This window comes from Anastrepha ludens, chromosome X, assembly GCF_028408465.1.
Source record: "Anastrepha ludens isolate Willacy chromosome X, idAnaLude1.1, whole genome shotgun sequence".
Lineage (NCBI taxonomy): Eukaryota > Metazoa > Arthropoda > Insecta > Diptera > Tephritidae > Anastrepha > Anastrepha ludens.
Genome location: NC_071503.1, coordinates 67,002,058 through 67,017,664, shown reverse-complemented (window position 1 = coordinate 67,017,664; position 15,607 = coordinate 67,002,058). Strand labels below are relative to the sequence as shown.

At 41.5% G+C, this 15,607-nt stretch overlaps 1 protein-coding gene across 1 annotated transcript; it reads right to left on the bottom strand.

Annotated features, from left to right (window-relative positions):
- Positions 1-10,661: 10,661 nt before the first annotated feature.
- LOC128870179 (uncharacterized) lies at positions 10,662-11,291 on the bottom strand. The gene has a single exon (XM_054112773.1). It carries the CDS (start codon positions 11,289-11,291, stop codon positions 10,662-10,664), a length of 630 nt encoding a protein of 209 aa, XP_053968748.1.
- Between the last annotated feature and the right edge of the window lie 4,316 nt (positions 11,292-15,607).

Genomic DNA, 15,607 nt, shown 5'->3' with positions numbered 1-15,607 from the left:
ATCACCGACGCATGATCTACAGATCTGCTGATGTCCCCCGGCCAAACCTCACCAACTTTACTTTAGACCAATCTGTAGAGCTAAGCGGACTTAGTGTTTTTCGAGGTGATGAGCTCCGCCATGCCTTGGTACCACCCGTTATTGTGGCAGAGTGGAAGAGGTCCGAAGTTTTCGTCCAGAACCTCGCCTGCCCTGTCAACAATGGCCAGCAACTCACTTCCATCTTTTCACTAGACGTCGGGTACTTATAGCCTGCTTTTGGTTTATTGGCGACCACTTCCACCGTGTGCTCAGCCGATCTATACCTTTTTGGAGCAGTATCCGCCGATTTTCCTAATGCCACCCCCTTTATATTTTCAAAAGACATGGCCTCTTCCTCTGCTAACCGATCTACTGGTAGATCTCATTACTTTCAGGGACGGACAGTCCCTCTTTAAGAATGAAGGGCACTCGCTCAATAATGGAATGTACGTAAACGAACACACTACCATCCATCGCTGAGATCTGATTAATGAATCGATTAAGCCCCGCACCCTGTGCTTATATTCCTGGAATAAGGAATAAATGTACATACATAGGAGGCATAGGTACATAACTTAAGCGCCATCCATTTGAATCACTAAATTCTAAATATTTTTGCAATGGCGAAATTTTGCGAACCGACAGCCACCAATAACGAACGACATGCCAAAACCAAAACATGAATTAGCCTTGATGGCGACAGCAGATAGCGAAACCGAGCACGCTTTCTGGGTCTACCGTTGGATGAGTTAGACGGAGCAGACAACAAAAACAAGCTGTTACAACCTCTGCTGCAACAGCAGAACTCGCCAGAAGTTACGAGCTGCCAGATCTAGAAGTTACGATAGTTATTAAACACATGAGCAGAGGTGCATGCACATAAGGTATTGAGTTGGAAGTTGAACTGAAATGCGACTAAACGAAAAGTAAAGTAAAGTAAAAAGTGACTCAGTCTTAAGGTACATATGTCCACCTAAAGTAAAGTGTTGGAAATAAAATAAAGGAAGTAACTTTAATTTAAGTGATCGAGCTCAGAGGTGTTGGTTGGTTGGTTGGTTAGAGCAGTGATTCATCCAGGATCCAACTGGCGCTTCCGCACAATTTTGTTGACACATCCTCGTTACCAACTTGCTTAACAATTATTTACAGCAAGACTGTATCCAGTCTGTGCGGTTTAGGAACCTTATTAGGTTGCTGACATCTAAGCCAGACAGTTGCTCGAGACTCTCGAACAACGGTTTGCCCAGAGTTAACATTCTGTCCTTCCATAGGGCAGAGCATTCACAGAGGAAGAGGAAGATTGTTTCCTTTTCTCCGGTTGTAATCAGCCCTCTCCGAGGTTAACTGAGTTCGTCGCAATAATAGACTTGCATGTCCATAAGTTTTTTCTTTCCAGCGACCCGCTTCATTTAACCTAAATGCACTTATGGTTGCCGTCTTCTTCATATGTAAGTCTATTAGAATAACGGGTGTCAGTACATTGAGAGCTTCCCTAGGACATGCTCTGATTGCACCGACCGTTATTGCATAGGCTGGTCTTTGTATTCTGCCGAGTAATTTGGAATTGCACTCTCTCCCTAGAGTTTTCCACCAAACTACCGAATCATACGATAAAATAGGTCGTATAACCGCCTTATACACCCATAATGTATGCTTAGGCTGAAGACCCCTTCTTCTTCTAAGCATACGTTTACAGGAATATAAAGCAATTTCTGCTTTCCTTACCCGTTCTTCGACGTTAAACTTCCAGCCAAGTTTGGAGACCAGAATTACCCCTAAGTACTTTGCACTGGGTGAAAGTGAGAGAGTTTGTCCGTTAATATTTGGTAGGGTTAAAGTTAGTACCTTATATTTGGTGGTGAAAAGCATAAGTTCTGTTTTACGAGGGTTTAAACTTAGGCCACATCCTGTGGCCCAAGAGTTAAGCTCGCCTAACGCCCTTTGGATGATCCCACTGATCGTATAAGGACACAGTACTGACGCCATTAACATCACATCATCAGCCTACGCCCCCGCTTTTACCACATCTCTATTAAGTTTTATTAAGATTTTACTTATCACACATAGCCAAATAAGTGGAGATAATACTCCCCCCTGTGGTGTACCCCTATGAACTCTCTTGGTTGTGTTGATATTACCCTTATTAGGTTTGATAGTCTATTAACGCCCTTTGGATAGCATCAGTGGTAACGTTATTTAATGCGCCTTCTATGTCTAGAAAATCTGTCATGATATACCGTTTGTTTACTAGAGACCCCTCTATTGTTCGAATTACCTCGTGAAGCGCTGTCTCCGTCGATTTGCCTTTGAGGTAAAGGTGTTGTGCAGTTGATATACTAGAGCTCTGGAGCGAACTTCCAATGTGCATATCTAAAAGCCGCTCAAAAGTTTTTAAAAGGAAAGACGAAAGACTGATTGGCCTAAAGTCCTTCGCTGATTCATGTCGTCTCCTACCTGTCTTTGATATGAAGACGACTCTAACCAGTACCCAGCTGCTTGGAATAAAACCCAGGTTTAGAAAGGTTTTGAAAATCTCCATTAGCCGTGGTAGAAGACCCTCAAGAGTTTCCTGTAACTTCTTAGGAAAGATCCCATCAGGGACTCGAGTTTTGAAAGGTGAGAATGATTTGATTGTCCATGCAACCTTCTCTTTCGTAACTATTACATCGACACGATGCTGTGGGTCATATCGGCTCCGCCGGATTCTCCTAACATCACTGTCACGGAAAATGAGTATTTAAACCAAGTTCTAGAGATTCTTCTGAATATGGTTAAGCCTCGCAGAATCTCTGGTACATTCGACAAAAGAAGAGAAATCTCTCCAGCCCATTTTCTTGGCGGCCCTGATTGCCTTCTTGTATTGTCTCCGACTTTCTCTGTACAGCCACCGAGTACCTGTTGAGTAGCTGAGATTAAAATTTGACCTGGCTTTTTCCCTTAATTTTGAGAACTCACTGCTCCACGAAGAAAGATACGAGTTTTTTCCATCGCCTGGAATAATCGCCGTTGCCAACGTGCAAAGGTCCAAAATTCTTACGCAGAATCTTTCTCTCAAACACTCCAAGCATCGCTTCGTCGGACGTTGTCATCGTCGCTTCTGCGCCATACGTTAGAACGGGCGTGATGAGAGCCTTGTAGAGTGTTAGTTTTGTTCGTCGACAGAGGACTTTACTACTCATTTGCCTACTTAGTCCAAGTTGCACATGTTGGCAAGAGAGTGGATTGTTCTACGTTGGATTTCTAGGCTGACATTGTTATAGGTGTAAATTCTGGTTCCTAAATAAACGAAGTCTCTTACAACCTTGAAATCATAACTGTCAACAGTGACGTGGGTGCCGATACAAGAGTGCCGCGACTGTTTGTTTGATGACAGGAGGCACTTCGTTTTGTCCTCGTTCACCACCAGACCGATTCGCTTTGCCCCTTTATCCAGTTTAGAGAACGGCTCGGAGAGGTTCTTCGCAATTCTGACGGCGCTACTCACAACGAACAACGTCATCTGAAATAGCCGTATTAGTTTTGTGAGGATACCATTTCGGACATCACGCATACAGGAGACTCCATTTCGTACCATCGAACGCAGCTTTGAAATTGGCGAAATTATCGACAAACACCGATTCTCCTTTCATGGGTCTGATCCAAGATTTGGCGTATTGTAAATATCTGATTGATGGTAAACTTTCCAGGTCTAAAGCCACACTGATGAGGTCCAATCAGTTGGTTGATGTTGGGCTTCAGCCCTTCACACAATTCGCTGGCTAGAATCTTATAAGTGATATTTAAAAGACTAATCCCGTGATAATTGGCACAGATTGCAGGATCACCCTTCTTATGGATTGGGTAGAGCACACTTAAATTCCAATCGGCAGGCATGCTTTCATCCGACCATATTTTGCATGGAAGCTCATGCATGCAGCGTACCAGCTCCTCGCCCCCTTGTTTGAATAGCTCAGCCGGCAGTTCGTCGGAACCCGCGGCTTTGTTGCTCTTTAGCCAAGGTATCGCTATTCTCACCTTGTAGTTCCGTCGTCAACGATCGGGTTATTGGGATCTTCACATTCTCTGTGACATGCGCAGCTATCACTGTTTAACAGGTTCGAGAAGTGTTCCCTCCATAATTTCAGATTGCTCTGGATGTCAGTCACCAGTTCGCCGTCTTCGTTCTTACAGGAAAACGCCCCGGTCTTAAAACCTTCTGTAAGCCGCCGAACTTTCTGGTATAATTTTCGGGCGTTGTTTCTATTGGCCAGCATCTCAAGCTCTTCGTACTCACGTATTTCGGCGTCTCGTTCCTTCTTTCAGATAATACGTCTCTCTTCCTTTTTTAGGTCTCTGTAGCGATCCCACATGGCTCGCGTTGCGCTCGATCGCAGCGTGTCTCTTTAGGCGCCATCCTTTCTGTCAGCGGGATCGCCGGTATCCGCTTTCTTCTTCGGCGGCGGTACGTAGAGAACGAGAAATATTGCTCCATTGTTCGTGCATGCCGGTTTGTTGGTCAGTACTCTCAAAGAGCAAGAGTGAGAGCCGAGTGGCGAATCTTCTGGCTGTCTGTTGTGATTTCAGCTTTTCGATGTCGAACATTCTTTGCGTAGGTAGATGTACGTTTTTTGCTGCACAGAGGCGTGTGCGAGGTTTGGCTGCCACAAGGTAATGATCCGAGTCGATGTTGGGTCCTCGGACCGTTCGTACATCTAATACACCAAAAATGTGTCTTCCATCTATCACAACATGATCGATCTGGTTTCGCGTTTTCGATCAGGAGACCGCCAGGTAGCTTGGTGTATCTTTTTATGCTGAAATCTGGTTCTGCAGACTACCATGTTTCGGGCCACGGCGAAGTCAATCAGCCTCTGTCCGTTACCGGATGTTTCGTTGAGCAGTAGACCGGAGTGAAATACGTAATTTTTTTCCAATCATATCGTAATAGCAGGGAAAAGTTGCTACATACCAATACAAATTCAGGAAAGAAAAGAAATTTCAAATCGGTTAATATCTTCCGTTCGCGCATTGCATTTAAAATTTACAAATTTTATCCCAAATCTTGCTGATTTACGAAAACTTGTAGAAGTTCTAAATGATTAAAGAATAGCACTTTCAGCATTGAGTAGTAGATTTTTATTTTTCTAATCTATCCATTTCTGTGGTTCTGAGTGATCAACTTTCACCAATTTTACACCAAATCTACTAAGGAAGCCTATGCCACATAAGGCTTGCGTGAGAGCGGCTTACGGCTACTATAACACGTGCTTTAGATCGTCTTCCACTTGGTTACTTGTATTCCATCGTCTTTCTTTTCATTTTGCTTTTGATTCTAGCATACCGATAAACGAAGTACACAGAAAAGCCTGTACACTCTGGTCACTACCAGTTCTGCTTTCACTCTTGTCGAAGAGTGCTGTTTGGTCAAAAACAATTCTATTCGATATTCTTTTAAATTACATAGTTTACACAATTACTTAACATTAAATCGCTTCAAACATTTTAATCATGTCTCTTACTCGAAAGGACATACACTGCCCATTTTTTGGTGCACCTAAACCACTGCTGTCATCGGTCCTTCCCAATGTTGGCAAGAAGTGAGGTACAAAATGACAGTAGAATCTTCTGCTGCCAGTTCTGGTCAGAAGTTAAGCTTCACAGTTGTAGCAGATACTGTAGCTCATCAGACAGAGTCCCTTTATTCTATGGCTTCGATTCCAAAGTTTCCCACCCAAGAGTTGTACAAAAGTTCAAACATCTAATATACATGATCGATACTACACTCTTCGTAAATCTTATTCAAGAGACAAAGACACACCTGAGAAACAAAAGAAGTACAATGATTTTATTGAACAATCTTCAAGTACATTATTTGACATATCGTCCTGCAAGTGCGAGATGACACTCAATTGCTTTTGTCAAAGAAGCTTTGACAAGTTTATTTGTCCCAGGCCGGTAACTACCAACTGCACATGCCCTAAAGATAGAAAGATACCTCCATTAGAAAACAAATTTTTATATGCTCGAAGATATCTCGGACAAGGTAAGATTGGGACAGGAGATACCAAAGAAACTCAAAAGCTTACATTAAAGTTGCAGAGAAAAGCTCGTCACTTAAGTCAGACCAACTTACCTGGACCTTCTTGTAGTAGCATTGATTCTGAAACAGAGATAACCCCTGAAGTTGACAATGATAAGAATGATCCCGATTTTCAGACCTCACGCTCTATTTCCTCTCAGTCAGCAAGTTCAAAAAATGCACAGATGCGCTTATCACTTCCAGCAACGGCTTGAACAAGTGATCGTTTTGGAGTATCTGATAGAACAGCAGCATCTATTGTGTCTAGTGCATTTAAAGACGTTGGTCTTATAACGGACAAAGATACTTCTTTTGTTGTTGATCGAAGCAAAATTAGAAGAGAAAAAGAAAAGTGTAGAGTAAAACTTATCGAATCGGGGAATGCAATAGAGCAATTAAACGATCCGATGTGTGTGTATTTTGATGGCAGGATGGATGACACTTTAGTTTTAGTTGAAAAAGGAAACAAAAGTTATCAATCTATAAAAAAAGAAAAGCACATTTCAGTAATAACAGAACCAGGCTCAGAGTACCTTTGTCATTTAGTACCTACTTCAAAAAGTGGAAAGGACACAGCATACAGCATTCCAAATATTGTAGTTTTGAAGAAAATGGTATAAATCAGTCTAATGTTGTAGTGATTGGATGTGATGGTACGCCAACAAATACTGGGTGGAAGAATGGTGCAATAAAATTCATTGAAACGCGTTTAAAAAGACCAGAACAATGGGCTATCTGTCTCCTCCATTTTAATGAATTACCTCTGAGGCATCTAGTTGAAATACTTGATGGTAAAACAACAGGTCCTCAGTCTTTCAGTGGGCTTCTTGGCAAACAGCTGGCTAAATGTGAATTTTTGTCCATCGTTGCTTTTCAGAGGATTGAATGCTCTCTTCCACGAACGCTTGACGCAATAAGCTTGAGTAAAGATCAGAAATACTTACATGACATTGCCTTTGCTATTGATGCTGGTTTTTGCTCCCCAGATCTAGCTAATCGAGATCCGGGACCAATATCACACTCTCGTTGGTTGACAATTGCAAATAGGTTCCTAGGATTATACATTTCTTTGCAAGAGCCATTTAAAAATCTCATTCAAATTGTAAAATACATTTTGACTGTATAATATATGTATTATATTATGTACCTCTATGGTTCGAAATCAAAACAAATTCTTCAATAGTTGACGCACCTAAACATATTTTAGAAAGTAGTCCAGGCAGTAGTTCATAAGGTCATTCAAACAAATTCCTTTTTTGCCCATCCAGAAAACATTCTTCTCTCGATGGTGGTAGATGACAGAGAGCATGTCCGCGATCTTGGATTGAGGTGAGTTCTGAAAATAAAGGAAATCCCTTCAAAAGACAAAAATTTTAGAAACTTTTTGGTTCCTAAACTAAACTTTGAAGCAAATGAATATTTTGAATTATTTAATTGGTCTGAAATGAAACTTACCTGCCCCCCCAGTTTTAGACAGCCTTTCTTCTGCAATTAATTTCTGATAAAGAAAAACCAAAATTAACCATAGATTTAACAAATATTCGCGTTGAAATAGAGCGTTGCGTAAAACTAGTAACTTAAGCGTCCTCAAAAGTATATGGGAACGAGAGAGGTGATGGGTTTATAAGAGCAACACTCACTTCTCGTACAGTTATGCCTCAATTGGACACTAAAGCAGACTTTGCCGAATAAATAATTTTTCATCTTTGGTTGGTTGGTTGGTAAGGGAGTGGGTGGAACTCGTAGTACAGTCACCTTCACGCGATGAGTTCTGAGTCGTCCAAAAAGGGCGGGCCAAGAGTTGTACAAAATTTCTTTAAGACAGTGTGGTTAGTGTGCGCGGTAAGAGGAGAATAATTTATTCTACTTATATACTCAAGAAGACTTATACAAAAATTAAAATAGAGAAACTAACCACCCGCAATTACGTAAATTTATACAAAAAATGATATTTCCCACTACTTTTCAGGGGCTGTAGGGGCTTTGATAGAGCGGTAGACGTTTCTCTTTTCAAACTGTACCTGATGTAATAGTCTACAAAAAATGAACTTTATCTAACATCATTTCCACCTCTTACAATTTCTCGAATATTTGTTCAATTTATTTTAAAATTTGTAAATTTTAAATGCAATGCGAGAACAGAAGATATTAACCGATTTGAAATTTCTTTTCTTTCCTGAATTTGTATTAATATGTAGCAACTTTTCCCTGCTATTACGATATGATTTGAAAAAATTTACTTATTTCACTCCGGTCTATTGTGCAGGCTGAATTTTCCGACTGTGGGACTAAAAATTACCTCCTTGCCCACCCTGGTGTTGAAGTCGCCAAGCACGATTTTTGTGTCGTGGCGGAGGCAGCGCTCATAGAAACGTTCCAAGTGCTCATAGAAGGAATCTTTGATCGTCCACCTCTTCCGTCGGGGCGTGGGAGCAAATTAGCGAGATGTTAAAAAATCGCGCTTTGATGCGGATTATTGCGAGACTCTCGTTCACCGGAGTGAACGACAGTACTTTGCTACGAAGTCTCTCTCCCACAACACATTCGAAACCGAATTTGCGCTTGTTTACATGGCAGCTGTAGTAGACGTCGCAAGGCCCTATGGGCTTCTTACCTTGCCCCGTCCATCGCATCTTTTGGATGGCAGTGATGTCAGCCTTTACTCTCACAAGGACATCAACCAGCCGGGCAGAGGCACCTTCCCCATTAAGGGACCGGACATTCCAGGTGCATGCCCTCAAATCATATTCCTTATTTCGTTTGCAGGGGTCGTCATCAGCATAGGGAGGTCTCATCCGAGGCTTTTTCAAACTTTTCATTGGGGGGGATTTTTAAGTGGCGGGTCCCAAACCCAACGCACAACCAGCTATCCTGGAATGTTTCGTCTTCTCACGTTAGCTCACTCCCGAACGGGTGTTCGGAAGCTACCCAGAGGATACGTGGGCTAATCCCGGCCGTTGTGAGCTGCTTGAACCATATGCAGAAGAATCGTCCTGACCACTCCCAAGTGAATGGCGATCAGTAACTTTCCCCACTTGCGTGGACTTCTACACATGGAACCATGCTCCTTCCATCGATTTAGCTTGGCGACCAGGTATCTTGGTGTATCTTTTTATATCAGGTGCTGCAGGCTACCCTGTTTCGAGCCCCGGCGAAGTCGATCAGCCTCTGCTCGTTGTGCAGGTGGAATTTTCCGACTGTGGGACCAAAAATGCCCTCCAAAACAATGGCGATCAGTAACTTTCCCTATTTACGTGAACTTCTACATATGGAACCATCCTCCTCACTTGTATTATTTCTGCCCATCCTCTAAAGCATTCCGTGCTTGGAAAGTTGAAAGTCGGGGTATTGCCCCTGTAACATACTATTAGATTAGTATTAATGATAAATTCATATCAGGGCTCACCTCGATCATTTGTTTCGGTACTTGCCAATAAGGTATGCCTCACAGTGGCGTCGCATTCTAGTAGCAGGATATTGTTTTTGTTGTCAAGCACAAGCCTGCGAGAATGTTTAATTTAAACGAACCGCGCACGTGAGAACCGGTTCATATTGTTTTCTTATGTTGGTAGGATTGTAAAACACTCATCTGTCACTTTTTAGCGCCATCGGAGCATTAGTGTCTGCTTGGCTGGTCGGAAATATGGACAAACAATTCTTGGATTTTGCATGGTGAATACGCATCATCGCACCGTGCCCAAATTGGGCTGGAATATTTGGCCAAACACCATGTAAATACCATCGTGCAAGCACCGTATCCACCTGATAGAGCCCCGTGCGACCTCTTTTTGATTCCCAAGCTAAAGTTACCACTTCGTGGAAGGAGATTTCAGGCGATAGAGGAGATCAAAGAGATCGCGACGAAGGAGCTGAAGGCCGGCCCTTAGTGGGCCTACCCGGGGTGCATGGAGGACAGGGTAAAACGTTGGAACATTTGTGTTACTTCAGACGGGTCATACTTTGAAGGAGATAGAATAAATGTTACCTGAAATTTAACTCTGTTTTGTTTTATTTAAACATTCCTGGTACTTTCAGATCATAGGGTAGATGGAGGCAATTTTGATTCTGACGCTGTCAGCAGCTTCCATCCGATGAGCTACAGGATGGAATTAAAGGTAGGTTTAAATGTCTTTTTGCTACAATACAGGCCCTGGGGTTACCCTGGATCCGCTTACAGTACAAGTTGTAGTTTTTGAGAGAGCATCCGCTTACCTTAGCGCTCCGCACTGTTCCTGTGTCCGTGCGACGTCTACGTCCTCCTCTGATAGGAGAACGGTTAGGTTGTCCGTTGCAATCCTGGAGTGCTGCAGATTAATCTGGACAACCTTTAGACCTATATTAATTGGTCGTTTTTAGGGGCGTCAAGCTGCATGCCCGTATGCTGCTCGTTAGCGCCGTCGTTTTCCAATTGCATGCACATGAGCATTTCATTAGCGTCGTCAACCTCGTCCTGCTCCTCCTCCGGATTTGCAGAACGGAATAACTTTAGAAGCGTTTTCCTCACGCCAAACCGAAGTTTGTTGTCCACTTTTGCCAGTGGCTCAATACTCTCCTCTGAGATTTGGAGATGATTATGCTCCAGTCATCCATTGGAACAGGGCAGTTGTGTGCTTGTAAGTATGGGATTAGCTGCTAAGCGGATGCGGGCCTTTGGCCTTCGTAGGATCTCACTGGCTGGGATAAGTTTGAGCCTCAAACCTTCCCAGTCGCTCTGGATTTTACTAACAGTGTTTTGCAACAAATCAACAGACAACTGACCGTCACATTTTATCACCCTGTATCCACGAACCACCTCCATTGAATCAAATCCTGGCACTTGACCCGTCGAGCTTGCCATGCCGTGATCAACGACAATACGAGACAGCCGTGCCTCGATTTCGGGCCATTTTTTCAACGCAGGTTTGCCGCGGTTCGTTAGTTCGTCCACCAACGCCGTTTGCAGGTGATCCCGTGCCACCTCATTAAACGCGAGTTTGGCTGGTTTGAGCGTCAAAGCAGTGTGTGGCATCTTTTTCGCAGTTTTACCGCCTTCGTCCTGCGAACGATTGCGTTTTACGGTTTCTGCCTTCTGGGTGGTCTGGAACGCCGGATACTCATCGACCACCTTTTGGCACCTTGCCTTCTCGGCGGCATCTTTGCCATCAACTGTCTCTTGACTACGTTCCAAGATCTCATCCTCCGAGGGAGTACCACACTTCCTCCGTTTTGTCATTGGGTCCGTCCGCTTGTCCGTCTGGTTGTCGGTCCGACTGTCTATTTGTTTTGTCTTTGTGTCAGTCGGTTTGTCCGTCTGTCTGTTTGTCTACCTTTGGTTGCGCTATCCGAATTTTTTATTTGTTATTGTTTGCGCATTACTGTGTTTACGGTCACTTGCCCTTCAGAAGGGCTACCCATGTGGCCCTGTGCCGTGACCAATGAGGATATAGGGGAAATAAACGGTCCGCCATGGCAGCGACTCATACCATGGTACGGCCACCGTTACAATCTGAGGTGGCCTGACATCACGAGACCGCCGTTTAAGAAGGAGTTGGAACAGCGTGGCCGGTTAACTAGTGGAAACAAGGAAGAGCTACAAGCACGACTATTCGAGGCTATGGAGACAGAGGGCGTCGATGCAGACGAACGTAGAGAATCTAGGACCTTCACCGGGTTTAGTCATGGCAGTGATAATGGCTGAAATATTAGAAATTTCAGCGGAATTATTATCGGAAATATCAGAAATGCGGTCGCAAAGGCCATCAGAAATGTTATCGCAAATGTCAATACTGTCGGTAAAAATCTCAGCACAACTGTCACAAATGCCAACCGAGTTTTTCACAAAGATAAACTCGCAGCTGGAGAGAACCCATCTCGAACATCGTAAAGCGGAAACTAACGAGGACGAAATTCATCAGACATATGAAAAAAACTGCGTATACTGCTGAAGATCAATCAGATATTATTAAGAGAATGTTGGAAGAAGCAGCCCAATGCGTTATTATTAGTGACCCAGATGGTGATGGGGATGTTGTGCTGTATGAGGTATACATTGTAGAAGCGGAGGAGACATCATATGTGTACTGGAAACGAAGACGATAAATAAGACACTAAGCAATACTGTGGTAAATAATAAAATAGCAAACGAAAAGGAATCTGATATAATTGATGGGGAAAAGTTTGAAAAAGGCACCGAGTTATCTGAGCAGAAGAAAACTGAAGGGGATAACGCAGAGGAAGATAATGTTAAGAAAGCAGTCGTCTCACAAGTTAAAAAAATTGAAGGTACCACTGACGAATTGAAATCAAAACAGTCTGAATATAGCAGCGAAATAACAACTGAATTGAAAATGAATATACTTGATTCTGAAGCCATATCTGAATTAGAATCTCACAACTTGGAGAAAGTTTGCGACAATTTCAAAAGCGATATATTTTACTACTTTACAATAGGGTGCTGCTGAGCCAGAAAATGATAATGATGCAAAGAGTAGCAGCTCCATTGACTTAGTGAAGGATGATAGCCACTCCGCTGGTGCAGAAAATGAAACTGCACCACCTGTCAAACGTATGCGACTAAGTGTGAAAGTGGATGGGAGCCTGAAGGCCAAGCAACCAGAAGAACAACCCAGCCTTAAGAAGAACTCAGGTGAAAGTAGACTGTGTACATGGTTCACCAGGAGAGATTGGTAATATTTGAAAAATTTGGTTCCTAACCAGGACTATCAGACTTAAGCGAAGGGCAGTGTTGTAATGGCAAAGTTTCTCGAACCGACTGGCAACAATAGCGAACGAGATGCCGAAACAAAAATATGAATCAGTCTTGATGGCGACAGCAGATAGTGAGAAAGAGCACGCTTTCCACATGTATGTATTCAGGGGGAAGTTGAACTTGAAAGCGCAGAAACGAAAAGTAATAGAAAGGTTCAGTTTTAAAGTGAACTTGTTCCATTAAAGTAAAATTTTTGAACTAAAATAAAACAGTCATCGAACTTAGAAGTATTATTGTAAGAGATTTATTTGAATTTTAGCGTAAGAAAATTCATAAAAATATGACCTATTTAATAGTAATGGTGTATTAAAACAATTTTCTGGGTAGGAACTTAAATTAGCTAAAGCTGCCCTACCTCAACATTTTCTATAATAAATATGTGGTCGTTCACCCGAAAAAAATATTAAGTTATGTTCATCGTAATATATATGTTAAAAAGAAGCAAAATAGTGAAAAGAAATAAAAAAGTATAAGCTTATACATATGTATGTATGTATGGATGTACATTATTATGCATAATAAAGGGTGATTTTTTAAGAGCTATAGGAAAGTTTTTCACAAAAACACACGTAAAATTAAACAAAATCTGCATGAAATTTTTATTTAAGTCGATAGTACAGTCCACATAATTTAATGTTTGAAGATTATTTCATGCAAATGTTGACCGCGACTGCGCTTCAAATAGTCCATGCGCTTAGTCCAATTTTGGCATAATCTTTCCAATGTTTCGGCCGTTATCTCACATATAAATGCTTTAATGATGTCTTCCAGTGCGTTAATTAAAGCAGGTTTGTCGGAATAGACATGAGCTTTAACATAGCCCCACAAAAAATAATCTAAAGGCGTTATATCGCACGATCTGAGTGGCAAATTGACAGGTCCCGAAAGTGAAATAAAATGTTCACCGAACTCGCCTCTCAACAAGTCCATTGTTACGCGTGCTGTGTGGCATGTGGCACCGTCTTGCTGAAACCACATGTTATGCAAGTCAAGCTCAAGCTAAAAAAGTGGATCTTAAACTTTCTTAACAGAACATTTAACAGCATTTTTATAATAAAATTCAATGATTTGAAAGCGTTGTTCGTTTGTAAGGCGATTTGTGGTTAAATTATAGACCAAACTGAAGATGTCAGCTGTTTAAACCAACTGTTTAAAAAGATAAAAGCTAAAAAATCACCTGTACTATCGATTTAAATAAAAATTTTACGCGTTTTTCTGAATTTTACGTGTGTTTTTTGAAAAACTTTCCTATAGCTCTTAAAAAATCACCCTATATATTCCCTGAAGCAACATGACCTACCAGTGTTTTTGTATATTATTCTAATGTTTGTGTATATAAATATTAGAAGTGTATTGCGAATGTATGTGCGATGTTGATAGAATATAAAATTGTGTAAATGCCGACGGCATTTTGCAGCCATTTTGTTTTTTTTTTTTTTTTGTGTAAATATTATATTTACAAGCTATCTTAATATAATATAATGATATTCAGCAAATTAGGTCTTATAATCTAATAGCAGCGGTAGTATTTGCACAAATGCAAAACTACATATTAAATTACGATATTTGTTCAAATCTTATATCTTAAATGTATTAAATTTCATTTGTACTAATGAGTTGCTTATCTTCATATAGGAACTTATGTATTTTGTTTTTTATTTGGCAAGTCTAAGATTTGATTACGCTTCAATCGTATTGTTTTACTACTTGAGTCTAATAAGCATATAGCATTCGTATTTACATGAATTGACAGCCGTGCAAGATATCTGTTAGAAAAGTTTGGAATTTCACTCTTTACAAATGGGATATCTAAGTCCTTGTGTATTGCTTCATTTGAGACAAACCAAGGGGCGTTAACAAGAGCACGCAAAGTTTTCGATTGGTAGCGTTGCAGGATTTCTATATTCGATTTGCTAGCAGTTCCCCAAAGCTGTATACCGTAGGTCCATACAGGCTTTAAAATAGCTTCATATAGTCTTATTTTGTTTTCAAAACTAAGCTGAGATTTGCGACCAAGCAGCCAGTGCATTCGCTTGGTTTTATTTTTAAGCTGCTCATGTTTGGCCTTAATATGGGATTTCTAAGTAAGGCGTCGATCTAAATGCATTCCTAAATATGTCACCTTGGTATTCGTTGGTATTACAGCATTATTTAAAAATATTCTAGGGCAGTTATCTTTTCTTAACGTAAAGGTGACATGGGTATACTTGTCGGAGTTAACTTTGATCCTCCATTTATCAAGCCAAATTTCTAAAATATTTAATTGGTTTTGCAGCAAAGAGGATGCTGTTGCAGGTGAATCGCTAGAAGCTATGAAGGCTGTATCGTCAGCGTAAGTAGCCACTTCCACTTCTTCTGTTATTGGCATGTCGGAAGTAAATATTGTGAATAGGACGGGGCCCAACACACTACCCTGGGGCACACCAGCGCCAATATTGTATATTTCTGAAGACGCATCTCGGTGTCTAACATAAAAGTGCCTTTCACTCAGATAGGATTTAAGGAACAAATAGAAATGTGCTGGCAGGAGTTTTTTAATTTTGTATAGAAGTCCCACATGCCATACTCTGTCGAATGCCTGTTGAACATCTAAAAAAGCTGCAGAACAGTATTGCTTCCTTTCTAGCGCATCCCTAATTACATTTACAACCCTGTGGCATTGTTCTGGTGTGCCATGTCTTGCCCTGAACCCAAACTGATGTTCGGGAATGATGTTGTGGTCCCCAACTACTGGTAACACTCTCTTCAAAAATATTCGTTCGAATATTTTCGAGAACGTT

Bases quoted from the DNA above. Each gene is read 5' to 3' on its own strand.
- LOC128870179 (XM_054112773.1), bottom strand. From the start codon at position 11,291: ATGACAAAACGGAGGAAGTGTGGTACTCCCTCGGAGGATGAGATCTTG.